Source organism: Mustela nigripes, chromosome X (assembly GCF_022355385.1).
Source record: "Mustela nigripes isolate SB6536 chromosome X, MUSNIG.SB6536, whole genome shotgun sequence".
In the NCBI taxonomy this organism is placed as follows: domain Eukaryota; kingdom Metazoa; phylum Chordata; class Mammalia; order Carnivora; family Mustelidae; genus Mustela; species Mustela nigripes.
Window position 1 is genome coordinate 20,482,564 of NC_081575.1, and position 14,000 is coordinate 20,496,563.

Here is a 14,000-nt window from a genome sequence, read left to right on the forward strand (position 1 = left end):
CCTGCTCAGCAGAGCACAGGCATTGCTTCCAGCTTTCCTGGACCGCATTTGCCAAGCCCTGCAGCATGGGGCTCCCTTCCATCCTCTCCAGAAGGCTGTGACCTTTGGCACAGGCAGTGATTGACTGGGCATGGCATGCCTGTGAATACGTGAATGGTCACACACGTACGTGCACGCAAGCTCACATGCCCATCTCAAGCCCGTGTGCTCCCCAACGGAGCTTCTGAGAGCCTCACATCCCCCCCCCCGCCCTTCTCCCCCTCCCCTTCCTCCCCCACCACAAAAGCCACAGGTAACAGCAGTCCCCAGCAACACAGAAGACACAGTGTAAAACCCAGAGGCAGGCTTCGTTGCCATGCTGTTTTAAGTATCGAGCAGGATGTGAGCCCAGGTGGCTAACGGCAAGGCTGACCAAAGAAAACTCCCTCCCTCCCCTCCGCCCTGCCCCCAGCAGCAGGCTCAGTGAACTTGGAAGGGGCTGGGAGGTATGCTAAGGGATTTTACATGGTGCCAAAGGGCAAAATAGCTGGACTGCGGGCCCATTCTGACTCCACCATGTCCCAACCAAACACTGTATCCTTGGAGAGGTCCCCCGTGTCCGGAAGTCAGTTTTCCTATCTGTAAAATGGGAAAAGCAGAGTCCCACAAGTTGAGCCAGCCCACACAAGTTAAAGACTATCTGAGGATGCTGGAGGATTTGTTGGCATTGTCATCGTAGCTGCATTTTGGAAGGTTAAAATGGCCACACACGTGCTGGGGAGTCTGGGAGACTGATTGGGCACTGCTGCTGAGGCTGTTGCCAACTTTGGCTCGGGTCATACTCCAAAATGCGTCCCACATTCCCTCCTACCCCACGGCCCAGTTCCTATGGCTGAACTCCCTGTCTTGTGCCTTGGCATGGAATCCACCCAGGGTTTAGAAGTGACAATCTCACGTGGGGGGCAGGCTGGTGTACGGACGTGCCCCTTTCTGGCTGGCCTCCCTGGTTGCAGAAGACTCAGCCTCCTTCCCTTCCTCTCCCTTCACAGGTTCAGCAGGGACCCTAGGCCGGAAGGGCGCTGTAGGGCCAGGGGCGGGTTGGGGGATGGTCAGAAGCAGCTTCAAGGGTGTGGAAAGACCAAGTCAGGAGCCAGTGGGGGTGGGAAGAGCTCCGAGTATATCCAGCAGGGGGCTATAGGGTGGGGCTCTGGGGGGGTGGCATGGAGACCCTAGGGATAGGGTACTGCCTTACACTGGTCTTTGCGGGGGTGGCGGTTATAGGTTAGGCCTACTGGGCTCACAAGAGGAAAGGTGCCAACGGACTCTCCTATCCCAGGGCTAGGGGTTGGGAGCCTAGGGTGAGGTGGACAGGCCCACCGGGGACATGCCAGGGCCAAGAAGCCCTGGGTCGCTGGGGTTTAGTCCTGGAGAAGAAAGCTGAGGGCAGTGGTTTCCGGGCAATGGGCTGGCGGGGGCTCTGGGAGCGCGGGTGGTGCAGGGTGAGGGGCGATGAGCTAGAGCGTTGGCCAGGGAGTCTGCGCGTTTAGACGCTCCAGCTGAGGATGGAAAGAGAGGAGACTGCCAGCAGAGAGGCCAAGGAGGCAGTACACGGGGCCCTGGCGGACAGGGGCTCTGTGTGCCGCTGCAGCCACTCCAACTCCTCCAGCAGCAAGCGCTGCTGCAGCACTGGGCCCACCTTCTCGCGGATGGTCTGGTAGTAGCGGTTCAGGTACTGGAGCTGCAAAGGGAAGGAGGGCTGAGGGCCTCCGCAGGCCAAGCTGCCACGAGAGGAGGTCTTCGTGCCAGCCAGTCCACTCGACGGTATTCCGGCTGCCCACCCTGGCGCCCAGCCACCATCAGGCCACAGACATTCTCTGGGGGCTTTTCAGAGGCAGTTTGCTACAGTGACCATTTAGTGTCACGGTGACTTTCTTGGGGAGGGTGGGGGATGGGAGTGGAATGAACGTTGGGCAAACATTATTATCCCCATTTTATAGAAGAAGAGACTGAGGCTTATATTAGGATTTCAGGTGGCAGAGTCCAGAGACTCAGTCTCAGACTCCCCAGGAGTTCACTACCTAGGGTTGGGCAGGTTGGGGGGACCAGAGAGTTCTAGAAGCTTTGGATTCTCTGGGGAGCCCCCAGTGTGTGCCTCCAAGCCAACAGTGTGGACTGTCCCAGGGGAGGGGAAGTGGCAGAGGGTCTTGGGGTAGGGAAAGCAGAGGTGAGAGAGGCCCAGGGTTAGGAAGAAGGCAGTCATGGTTCATGCGCTGAAAGATGGACAGTGCTGAGGGTCACTTACGTGTTCGGGAGACAACAGGCTGACGTCAATGAGGTTCCGGTCATAGGGTACCAAGGACACCACTTCAAAGGTCAGGTAGGACCCTGGGTACTGGAATGTCAGAGGAAGGGAGGAAAGCAGGAGAATGAGTGAGTAGGAGGGACTTGGCTGAGGGGCCCCACACAGAAGCCATGGGTGCAGGGAATGGGCCCTCGTCAAGCCCGAGACTCAAGGTAGGCTGGACGTCCTACAGCCCCCATGTCCAGCCCCCACACCCAGTCTGCACTCAGCACCTCATCTTTGGTGCTTATCAGATCTGTATTTCTCTCTTTTTAAAAAAAGATTTTATTTATTTATTTGACAGAGATCACAAGTAGGCAGAGAGGCAGGCAGAGAGAGGGAGAAGCAGGTTCCCTGTTGAGCAGAGAGCCTGATGTGGGGCCTGATCCCGGGACCCTGAGACCATGACCCGAGCTGAAGACAGAGGTTTTAACTCACTGAGCCACCCAGGTGCCTGAGATCTCTATTTCTCAAAGTGTGTGCTCTATGACACCGCGGGGGCCTTGTTTAATATGTAGATTCCCAGGTCCACCCCCCAGACCACTGGAGTGAGAACTTCTTGCACAGGGCTGGGAACTCACATTTAAATAATTTTAAGGTAAGTTATTAGGTTTTTATATCTATCTATCTAATATATATCTTTATATATTTCTATCTCTATATAAATCTCTTTGCATCTCTTGATTGACCTACCTATAGAAATAGGCATAAAAAAGACAAAATAGTCCATAATTCCCATTTCCCAGAGATCCCTTGCATGGATGTGCTTAGAAAATTCAAACTACCATAAGATACACAATAAAAATGGAAAGTCTCCTCCCTGCCCAGTTCCCTTCCTGAAAACATTTAAGACATATACAGTAATTAATCCATTAATTAATTATTTTAATCCACACAAAATGGATCCTACCACATGCTTTTCTGCACCTTCTCAACACCCTGTTGATGGTAAATGTATGCAAGCGCTGCATATTAACACGAGGATATCTACCTCCCTCTTTTCTAAGGGCTGTGTAAGGGTCCACAGTATGCATGACGATATACTTAACCAGTGGCGGATACTTAGGCTGTTTCCACTTCTTTTTTTACTATGACTATCGATGCTACAACCCACATCAATGTACAAAACATCTTGGTGACCTTGTGGGACTAGATCCAGAAGACACATATCTGGGAGAGGGATTGCCGAGACAAAAGGTATGGGCATTTTATTTTATGTTATTTTATTTTATTTTTAAAAAGCTTTTATTTATTTATTTGAGAGAGAGAGAGAGTGTGTGTGTGTGTGTGTGTGAGTGAGAGAGAGAGAGAGAAGGAGCAGGGGGAGGGGCAGAGAGAGAAGGAGAAGCAGACTTCCCACTGAGCAGGGAACCCAGATGTGGGGCTTTTGGCTTCATCCCCAAGACGCCGGGATCATGACCTGATCGGAAGGCAGATGCTTAACTAACTGAGCCACCCAGGCGCCCCAAGGCATTTTAAATAGATATTTTTATTGATATTGTCAAACTGTCCTCTAGAAAGATTGTATCAATTTGTGCTTCCTCCAGCAGTGTGTGAGAGGGCCCATTTCCTCATAGAGTCACTGTGAGTCAATCTGGATATCATTAAAATCACTCATTGTTTGCCAATCAGATAGGTGAAACATGGTAATCTATTGTTATTTTGATTTGTGTTCCTTTAAGAGTAAAGTCGAGCATCTTTGCTTGCTTATGGATCATTTGTGTTTATCATAGAGTTGCCTCTTCATGTCCCTTGCCTCTTTTCCTGATTTTTGTCTTAATGATTTGTAAAAAGCTCATGGCAAAAGAAGGAAACGCATGCTTTCCCTGTGGTACCTACTCTATTTGTCATACATATTTTCACTTTGTTTATGATATTGTTTCCGTATATACAGGGTTTTTCTTTTTAAAGATTTTACTTATTTGAGTGAGAGAGAGAGAGAGAGAGAGAGGGAAAGAAAACATGAGCAGGGGGGAGGGGCAGAGGGAGAGGCAGACCCCCCACTGAGCAGGGAGCCTGCTGTGGGGCTCAATCCCGGGACCCCGGGATCATGACCTGAGCTGAAGGCAGACACCCAGCCGACTGAGCCACCCAGGCACCCCTCCATATAGACAGTTTTACATTTAATTTATCTATCTTTTTCTTCACGGCTTTTGGATATCTTGCATAGAAAGGCCCATTTCCACCCTCCGATTATAAATGAATTTATATAGATTTCTTCCAGATCTTTTATGGTTTAACCTTTAAATCTTGATCCATTCAGAATTTTATTTTGGGGTAACAGGAAGGTTCTTCACTTAAGTAGCCCCCCAAATGACTAGCCATTTCCCCCTGCCCATTTATTAAATCTCTCTTGTCTTTACTGTTTTGAAACCCCGGTTTTATTATAAATTAAATTCCCATTTTGTTTACAGAACTTAGAAGGGCACCTGGGTGGCTCAGCTAGTAAAGCATCCGAGTCTTGATTTGGGCTCAGGTCGTGATCTCAGGGTTGTGAGATTGAGCCCCATGTCAGGCTCTACCCCCAGTGTGGTGCCTGCTTAAGATTCTCTCTCTCTCCTTCTGTTCCACCCCAAACCCCAAGAAAAAAAGGAAATTAGAGGGTATATTTCTGGATTAGTTGTTTTGTTCCACTGTGACATCTGTCTCTCCCATCTGTGGTGCCATACTGTTTTCATTACAGTAGCTTCATTGTATGTGTTAATATCTGAAAGGCCGGTTTACCTTATTGCTCTTCTTTTCCAGAAATTTCCTGGCTACCTAGTTATTTTTGCATGTTAATTTTTTTATTTTTTAAAAGATTTTTATTTATTTACTTGGCAGATCACAAGTAGGCAGAGAGGCAGGCAGAGAGAGAGAGAGAGAGAGAGAGAGAGGAGGAAGCAGGCTCCCCACTGAGCAGAGAGCCCGATGCAGGGCTCGATCCCAAGACCCTGGGATCATGACCTGAGCCTAAGGCAGAGGCTTTAACACACTGAGCTACCCAGGTGCCCCCATGCATGTTAATTCTACAAACAAACAGTACTATCATTTTGTGAAGTTACAAAAGCATCCCGCTAACACTGAAATTGAGGTGGTCTTGAATTTATAAATTGATTTTGGGAAAAATGACATCTCCATAATATTGAGGCTTCTTTCCAGAGAGCACCATTTACTTAAATCTTTTTTATGGCCCTCAGTAGAGATTTTCTCTGTATAAGTCTTTTTATGTTTATATGTAGGTATTTTATCCTGTCGGTTGCTATTATAGGGAATCTTCGTATCTAACAAGCTCCCCTGGTGATTATTATAGGCATCGAAGACCAATAATTTAGGACAGGGATACTGATTCATTTGGTCTAGAGTGGGACCTGGGCATCAGCATTTTTTAAAACTACAGGTGATCTTTTTGTTAGTTTGTTTTAAATATTTTATTTATTTATTTGACAGACAGAGATCACAAGTAGGCAGAGAGGCAGGCAGAGAGGGAGAAGCCGGCTCCCCGCCAAGCAGAGAGCCTGATGTGGGACTCGATCCCAGGACCCTGGGATCATGACCCGAGCCAAAGGCAGAGGCTTAACCCACTGAGCCACCCAGGTGCCCCTGGGCATCAGCATTAAAACCAAAAGGCTCTTCTGATGATGCTGATATTCTAATGTGCAAACAGGCCTGAGAAATTCTGAGCTATTATGGAATGTTTCTGGAGCACAGGAAAACTCTAAATCAATTCATGTCCACCTATTAAATGTCCTTCCTTATACGCCATGGAGCCCAAAGTCCCTGCCACGCTGTCTGCAGCTCTAACCCGTCCCAGCAGCACTTTACCTTGGTCTTTGCTTCTACCACGAGGGCCACATCTTCAAGACGTATCCCAAATTCTCCATCCTGATAGTAACCAGGCTCTAGGAAACACAGAGATGCTGGTGGTATTAAGCAGGAGAAGGACCCAAGTCCATGTTTCCTGTACCAATCGAGGAGTGGCTGGAGGCCCAGCTGCCTGGCTGCTCCAGGCTCAGGCAGACCCACCGCTGACCATAGGGGAGGCCAGGCCTTATGGCCCAGCAGGGAAGACATAAGAGCTCACTTGGATCCTGGAGGCACTCCTATCTCCTGGCGTGCTACTGTCCTGTTACCCCAGCATTTGACTGGAGACTCCAGAGTTTGGATGTACAACCAGGAACCAACTCCCAAGCGCAAAAGGAAGGTTTGAGCTGAAGGGATTTAGGGTTCGGATGGGACAATGCACTTGGGGCTGGGAGTGCGGGAGCCCAGAGGGCCTGTGCCTGGCATGCTCTCTGAAGGCTGGAGCTCCCTCAACTGCAGTCATATGCTGGTCTTAGGGTAGGGAGCGGGGTGGAAGAGCCCAAGAGCCATACCGATGGACGTGAACATGCCCTTGGCCATGGGGAGGTTGCCAGACTGGAATCCCACTGGCCCTGGAAAAGTAGATGTAGGCATGATGTCAACTCTCCCATACTCACCAGCTTGGAAACTAGCAGGCTCTAGGGAGGAGCAGATAACTGGGGACTGCTGGGGATTCTCTAGCAGCACTAGTCCACCACATCACTGTCTTCCTAGGGCTGGTATGGAGACCAGACGGGCTCTGCTTTTCATTACTCTGACATTGATGCCAGCCAGCTGCTAGGCCTTGACCTGCCACTCTTCTCTCTGAACCCTTCCCCAATGCCAAGCAGGCAGCAGGAAGGGCCAGTTCCTACCATTTCTCACTTACCTTGTGGAGCATCACCTCCCACCAGCTGGGTAACCCTGGGTGGGTCACTGCATCCCTGTGGGTCTTAGTCGTTTCCATACCTGTGAAATGCTCTACCTCCTTCATAAGACGGGGGACCCCAGGGAAGTGTAAAAGAGACACCTACACTCGTGCACGCACAGGAAGTTGCCAATGCCATGGCCTGTCCCGTGACCATAATTGAGCCCAACATCCCACAAGGCTCTTCGGGCAAAGACCTCCATCACTCGCCCTGGAAGAGAGATGGCTCCAATCAATCGGCTGGACCCCAGACGCTCTGCTTCACCCCATGCTGCTTTCTTGTCCCGGGGCCAACTCCCAAGATGGTACCTGTGGAGAGTTGCTCTTGAGAGGAAGCTTAGCTAGCACGCACTTTCCCCAGCACGTTTCACATCGTACCTATGACTGCTATAACCCACAGAGACCTCACCCTCCCCATGGACATATAGTATTGAATTAGGAGGCAGGAGGCCTGGGTTCAAGGCTTCCTCCCCCAGTAACCTTCTGTGTGACCTTGGACAAGTTGCTTTCACTCTCTGGGTGGGATCTATACAATCTATACAATGGATGGGATGAGGGTATAATCCGTGCCCCAATAGCTTCCCAGGGTGGCCATCTGGGTCCAGTGAAATCAGGGCCTGAGTCGCTGGGCCCAGCCTGCTTTCCAAAACCCACCTGATGTACTAGCAGGAAAGACGAGTCTGGACAGATCGATATTTCCAATCAACACGCGGGTATATGCCTCCTGATGGGGAGAGGAAGAGGTAACATGCTGAGTAAGAGGAGGGTCTTGGTAGTTTTCAGGTGCTCAGCCTGGGCCCACACAGGTGTATGGGTCCAGGCCTGCAGGGGGGCTTAGTTGGGGGGAAGGTGTGTGCTCAGGTGTGGTCACTCATGTTCTGGAAAATGGTCAGGGGCAGCTGAGGGGACCTGTTGAAACCTGGAGCTTGGTCCATGTGGTTCTCTTTGGCTGGCCCACAAAGGACATTTATATACATGGTGGCGGGCTGAGGCCTGACAGTAGGGAGTTGGGAGTCGGGAGGCAAGCTCCCTGAGCTAGAATCCCAAGCTGGCCACTCACAAACTCTGAGACTTGGGCAAGCAACTTTAGCCACTCGGTGCCTCAGTTTCATCCTTTGTATTGGAATGATCAGAGCACTAGCTCAGAAGGCTGTTGGGAGGAGTAGGTAAACTCCCACACATAAGGTGCTTCAAACAGTAAATGTTCAAATAGAAGTCAGTGCCCTTATTACTGTTATGCTCATCCTTCAGTTTTCTTAAGGCCTTGGGTTCTGGTTGGGGCCCCATAATCTGGGAGGTCAGCTTTGCTTGGGTGGGCTGGTCACCTTGTGGATAAAGGGATAAAGGGAGGGAGATAGGCTGACAGAAACCTCTTTATTCCTTGTGACAATGTGGTAAGTTCCTTTCATCATACACACACACACACACACACACACACACACACACACAGAGGCTTGTCATCTTGTGCAGGACAGCCTGTGGACTCAACCCATGAAACTGTGAGCTCCTAGAGACCTGGCCAGCTTTTGATTTTTTCTCTCTTTCCAGCACCATGCCTGAGTCATGGTCTGCTTGCCGAATGCATCAATGCAACCCCCACCCCCAACCCCGCCGCTTCCCACCCATTCAGAGGCGCTCAGTGCATGCAGGGGAAGTCCTCGCTTCTGCTCCAGGTGGACCAGCCCTCGCTCCTTTCTGGAAACCTCCAGCTCCTTTCTACCTCACCTCTGAGACTGCCTGTGCTATTTCTCTCTGCCTAGAATGCTTTTTTCCTTCCTTCCTGCTGCACACAGGTTTAGGCACACAGACAGCACCAAGTAAATATTTGTTCACTGATTTCCTGAAAAGGGATGATGAAGAGCTTCAGCTGAGGTCCTGTTGGAAGCTGAAATATCTTTGGGGAAATAGCCAGGAGCATTCAGTTTTCTAGTTCTACCTTGCTGTGTGACCCTGGGCAAACTGCTTAACTTCTCTGGGCCTCAGTTTTAGCCTCTGTAAAATGAAGGGCTCTTGCTGGAGTGATTGCTTGGATGTCTCTTGGGTAAAGGTGGGTAGAGGAATTCTGGGTCCAATGCTTACCTTTTGGAAAGCAGAGGGGGTACCCCAGTGGATTGTTCTGGTGATGTCTGTGGTTCCATCCCTGTGGACAAGGAAAATCAACATATACAGTTCTGCTGAGTACCTCGGAGTAGGGATCGTGGCTGTGTGCTTCCCGTGTGCTTTCCACTCGGGTTCGAGCAGCAGGAATGGGGGGGGGGGGGGCTGAGGTGGCTTAGGGGTAAAGGAAGAGCACAGATGCTATTTTTTCCCATTTTCAGCATCTGTGCATAAAGGGATTCTGCCAAGCTGTTGAGTTCAAAATCGCTAGGTTGTGTGACAATCCTGATGTCCCACATACATACCCTCACCTCCATATCGCCTATTTTGGCTGTTTTATAAACATGAATTTCTTGGGTCAGCTTGGCTTTCAAAGCAGAGTTTCTTCCAGGCTCTCAGGGAGGCCGGAGGGAGGGAGATATCCCATTTTTACCAGTGGAGAAACTGAGGTTCAGCGAGATCGTCGCACTCTTACACATTCACATAGCTATTTCCCATTTCTAGAACACTTTTGCAGCTCCCTTGGAGAGGTAGCAGAAGAGGCCACGCTATCCTCATTTCCCATTACCCTCACTCCCCAAGTGAGGCCATGAGCTATCTCCCTTTCTGAGCCTCAGTGAAGCCAGGCCTGGAGCAAATGCTGACTCTGCACAGTCCTCTCCTTGTAAACATGGATCTGACCCAAGGACTTGCTCAGAGTTCCAGGGAACTGAAGCCAGGAGCCAAAATGTCTGACTCCCAACCACCAGTGGCAGCTGTGCCCCCAGATGGCCCCTGTGGCCATCACCAGGGAGGGGGAGGGGAGAAATGGTCCCAGCGCCCTGGGGATTCCTCCCTGGGAGCAGGTCACAGGGCGTGGCTGACTTCTTCAAGAAGGAGAGAAGAGGAAGTGAGGTGACCATTTCCCTGGCCTCACCCTGCTCAGAGAGTGCCCCAGTCCAGCAACGCCCTACAAATCCACTTCCTCTTTACACACTGGCTGTCTCAAGTACACAGTACACACAACGCCAAAGTGGGGATGAGCAAAGTCTGCTAGGCTAAGCTCTCGTGTTAGCTCCCAGAGCTGCGCTTGGAACAAGCGAAGAGCCATTGTCATTAGCACGTTCATCATTTCCACGGGACAGACAATGGGAAACGGTTTGAAACTCCTTGCTCCTCCATCAGTTCAGCACACCCCTTGCTCCCCCCAACCAGCCCCACCCACGCTTTCCACAATCCACTTGCTTCCTAGATGAGAAGGGAGGAAAAACCTACTGGCTCATCTCAACTTCTGTGTGAATGATGGGTCACACATTTGGAAAAATTGGGTCAGCCTATTCTGCACATCTGTCCTGTCTAGGTGTTCAGACTGTGCACTGTACAAGGGTAGCACGGCTAAAGGGGTACCAGGCACTTCGTGGTTATATAGGAATGCCAATGAGAGCACACAGGTAGACAGACACACGGATCGTGGAGTCTTGGAGCAGGGGACAGGGCCCTCCTACAGAACGCAACATGGCCACGCACACACTCACGCATATCTACTCACAGACACATACCCGTGCTGACAGGTGTGCCCAGTTCCAACTGGGCTCCAGGCATCCCCCGAGACTGCTTTTCTTACCTGCCTGCTGCTCTCGGAGGCCTGATCTTGCCCCCTACTCCAACCTGACATGGGTACCTCGTCTGCAATGTGGGGGGAACTTGTGCTGCTGGTGGCATGGGGACCATGTCTTGGGTACACACAAGTGGATGAGAACATGGGCACGGTGTCTGTGCGGCCAGGCAGGGCTGCTCAGACTGTGTCATGATATGTGAGCTTCAGGAACGTTTTACTTGAGCAAGGAGAGATGATTCCTGATTCTCACTGAGGTGCTGCACAAGCAGCCCCACTCTTGAGGTTTTTGTGTGTTTTCCACCGAGCAGGGGTCCCCAGGTGTGCAAATGGGCAGGATGCTCAGGCTCATTCCATCCAGGGCTCTCCTTTCTCAGACAGAGGATTCACACCCAGGAAGGGCAGAGCTGTGGTCTGCTCTTGGGAAGCCCTGGATGTCTGAGCTGAGGTAGTCAGCCGGGGCAGGGTGGGGGATACTTACCAGTATTGCCCCCCAGAATCCAGCAAGTACATCTCATCTGAAGACAGCTTCCGGTGCTGCTCCTTGGTTGGACTAGGAAGGGGAGAGCCACTGAGAAGGGCGCGGCCTAAGCCTGCACTGGGCAGGGTGGGGGTCCTGAGTGGAAGCAGGGGACCCCCTCACCCCTTATATCCCCAAGAGCCCTGGGCAAGTAGTCGGTTGATGCCATGAATGTCCTCAGTGCACTCCTGTTGATCTTGTACCTCACCGAGCAAGGCTTCCAGGAAGGGAGAGAGATAGGAGCCTGGAAGGCGGGAGCCTGGAGAGCCTCAGAGAGCATCCAGGGCCACCATCTCCTCCTGCATAGGGAGATGCAGGCCAGCAGAGGCTCGGTGGCTTGTGGGAAGCTGTGTGGTAAAGCTGGGAAGGAGCTGGGCCTGGACGCAGACGCTCAGTCCCGTGCCCCCTCTAACTTTCTATGACCTCTGAGAGCAGAGGGCTCCGAGAAGCCAAGACACAGGAAGGGGGGAAGGGGGGGAGGTCCTTGAGGGTGAGGCTGGAAAGCAGGAGTCGGTAAGGCCAAGGAGCTCCTCTCCTGCTACTCTCTAGTGGGGAGAAGGCCAAGGCAGCTGCAGGCTTGGGAGGTTCCAGGGGAGGGAATTCTGGAGTAGGACAGACTGGCCCTTGGAGGGCCTTTGATCTGCTCTTGCTGAGCCTGCGCCAGGCTGAGGCCTTCTGATCAGTTTGGGCCCCCAAATTCCATCAGGCAGGCCTGTAGGTGTTTGTTTTCTACGGAGCCAAACATCTGGTTAGCTCACCTCTGGGCCCACCTTCATCGGCCCAGGCTGAGTAAATAGGCTTTTCTCCCTGTGTATTCGATCGTGAGCTTCAAGAATTAGCTAATATAAATAACTCACAGGAAGCCAAGGAAAAGCATCCAAAAGCAGACCTCCCTCCCTTCCAGATCCCTCAGCCCTGTGTGCTCACAAAGTCTCAGCCTTTCCTGGCAGAAAACTGCTTGGGCCTTTTCATTTCAAGAAGACTCTCGACCCCTGACTGAGGTCCACTGCCCACCCGTAGCCCCCACAGTACTAAAGTCCTCAAACCTTAATGTGGACTTGGGTCCCAGAGCCACCCCCGACCCCTGACTGAGGTCCACTGCCCACCCGTAGCCTCCACAGTACTAAAGTCCTCAAACCTTAATGTGGACTTGGGTCCCAGAGCCACCACCAACACCCCATACCCCCTACCCCCACCACATACATCACGGTCTCCACACCCTGGGGGCCTAGAAAATTTCTTCTCCTGAAGTACCTGTAGTGGGCTAAGGCAGCATTCAGGCCACTGGCAGAGATGGTTTCGAAACTGGGTCCAGAGGAGAACGCTTCCTCTCTGGAAATCACATGGCAGAAATGGTCAACAGACGACTCAGAAGCTAGGCAGGGCCCAGGATATCTAACCAGGGCAAATGAAGGTCACGGCTGCCTCTACCTCAGCCAGACTCCATTGGGCCCTCCCAGCCCCACCTCCGGGCGCCATCTTCCCAGGCTCCAGTCTGTCAGCTACAGAGCCTTCCAGATCAGAGAAGGAGGGACTGTAGACACTAATTACTCCCCTCCACCTCCATTTTACAGATGGGAAAACCAAGGCCCATGGTCCCACAGCAAGTTTGTGGTAAAGCAAGAGTAAAGAATCCTAGCTCCTTGTGTCTGAAAGCTTCCCCAGGCCCAGGGCAGCAGCCTGCACCTCAAGCCTGCTTACGGCCTGAGTCAGACGTGCTCTCAGGGAAGGTCGCTCCCAACTTGGTATTTTCAAGCTGTTCCAGGAGCCCCACCTGGCCTGACCCAGCCTCCCCACCGCCCTCCCTGCAGGGGAGAGAGGGTCTGTGCCTGAAGCAGACACTAGGGGGCACTGATGGGTTGTGGCCCTTCAAGTTGGCCTGCTTTCAGCAGGGGGCCGGGGACTGTCATGGAAGACGCCCTGCCCAGTCTCCTACTACCCACGGACCTGTTACTCCTTGTTCCACAGAGGCCCCCCAGTAGGAGGAGGGCCTTCCTTCCTGCTGAAGTAAAGAGGCCAAGTCTCCCTCCCTGCCCCCACCCCCAGACTTAAAGATAGCCGGTTCCAAAGGCGGGTGGCGGTTCTTCACCTGCGGAACTGGTCTAGCCACTGGGCCCCTGAGAACTCATCCACCGTGCCTTTGGGCACGTTCTTCTCCAGCCACACCAAGTAGCGGATCACAGCCACGGCGTCCCGCACCTGGAGCGGGCGAGCAGAGCAGGGGGCCGGCTGAGCTCGCAGCCCCGACTCTGGGACCGGGGAGATCAGACAGCTGCCCCCGGAGCTGAGCTCCCCACACTCGAGGGCTTCCCTGACTGTTTGATGATATTAAGGGATTCTTGTCCAAGTTTATATATGATCATAGTGTGATTATGTTTTGAAAAGAGTTCTTATCTTTCAGAGATACTGACTGAAGTGCTATCTTTTAGAGATACTAAAGTTTTCACAGGAGAAACCGGATGATAGCTGGGATTTGCTTTAAAACCATCCCTGGGCAGAGGATGGGCATGCAGGCAAGGACCGTGGCCTTTCAGACCAAAGGGCCACAAGCTGCCTATGCTGAAGCTGCGGGAGGGTGCGGGGTAATCGTTAGGCTAGTTCTTCTACTTTTGTATATGTTTAGACTTTTCTATAAGAAAAAGTTTGGTAAAATGAGGCGATTTCTTCTCGTCTGGACAGGAATATCCAAAAAAAGCAAGCCATCCTCTTGCAAGGGTGG

The 14,000-nt window shown here is 51.8% G+C and overlaps 1 protein-coding gene across 1 annotated transcript in view; it reads right to left on the minus strand.

The window, feature by feature from the left end:
* Positions 1–273: 273 nt before the first annotated feature.
* Positions 274–14,000, minus strand: part of XPNPEP2 (X-prolyl aminopeptidase 2) — a 27,694-nt gene continuing 13,967 nt past the window's right edge. Inside the window, exons 12-21 of the mRNA XM_059386039.1 lie at positions 13,371–13,480; positions 12,536–12,613; positions 11,243–11,314; positions 9,150–9,210; positions 7,725–7,794; positions 7,177–7,281; positions 6,676–6,735; positions 6,125–6,201; positions 2,282–2,371; positions 274–1,717 (exon numbers count right to left, since the gene is read on the minus strand). Of these exons, the coding sequence (XP_059242022.1) occupies positions 1,523–1,717; positions 2,282–2,371; positions 6,125–6,201; positions 6,676–6,735; positions 7,177–7,281; positions 7,725–7,794; positions 9,150–9,210; positions 11,243–11,314; positions 12,536–12,613; positions 13,371–13,480 (918 nt within the window). The 3' untranslated portion in view covers positions 274–1,522. The remainder of the gene's footprint in view (positions 1,718–2,281; positions 2,372–6,124; positions 6,202–6,675; positions 6,736–7,176; positions 7,282–7,724; positions 7,795–9,149; positions 9,211–11,242; positions 11,315–12,535; positions 12,614–13,370; positions 13,481–14,000) is intronic.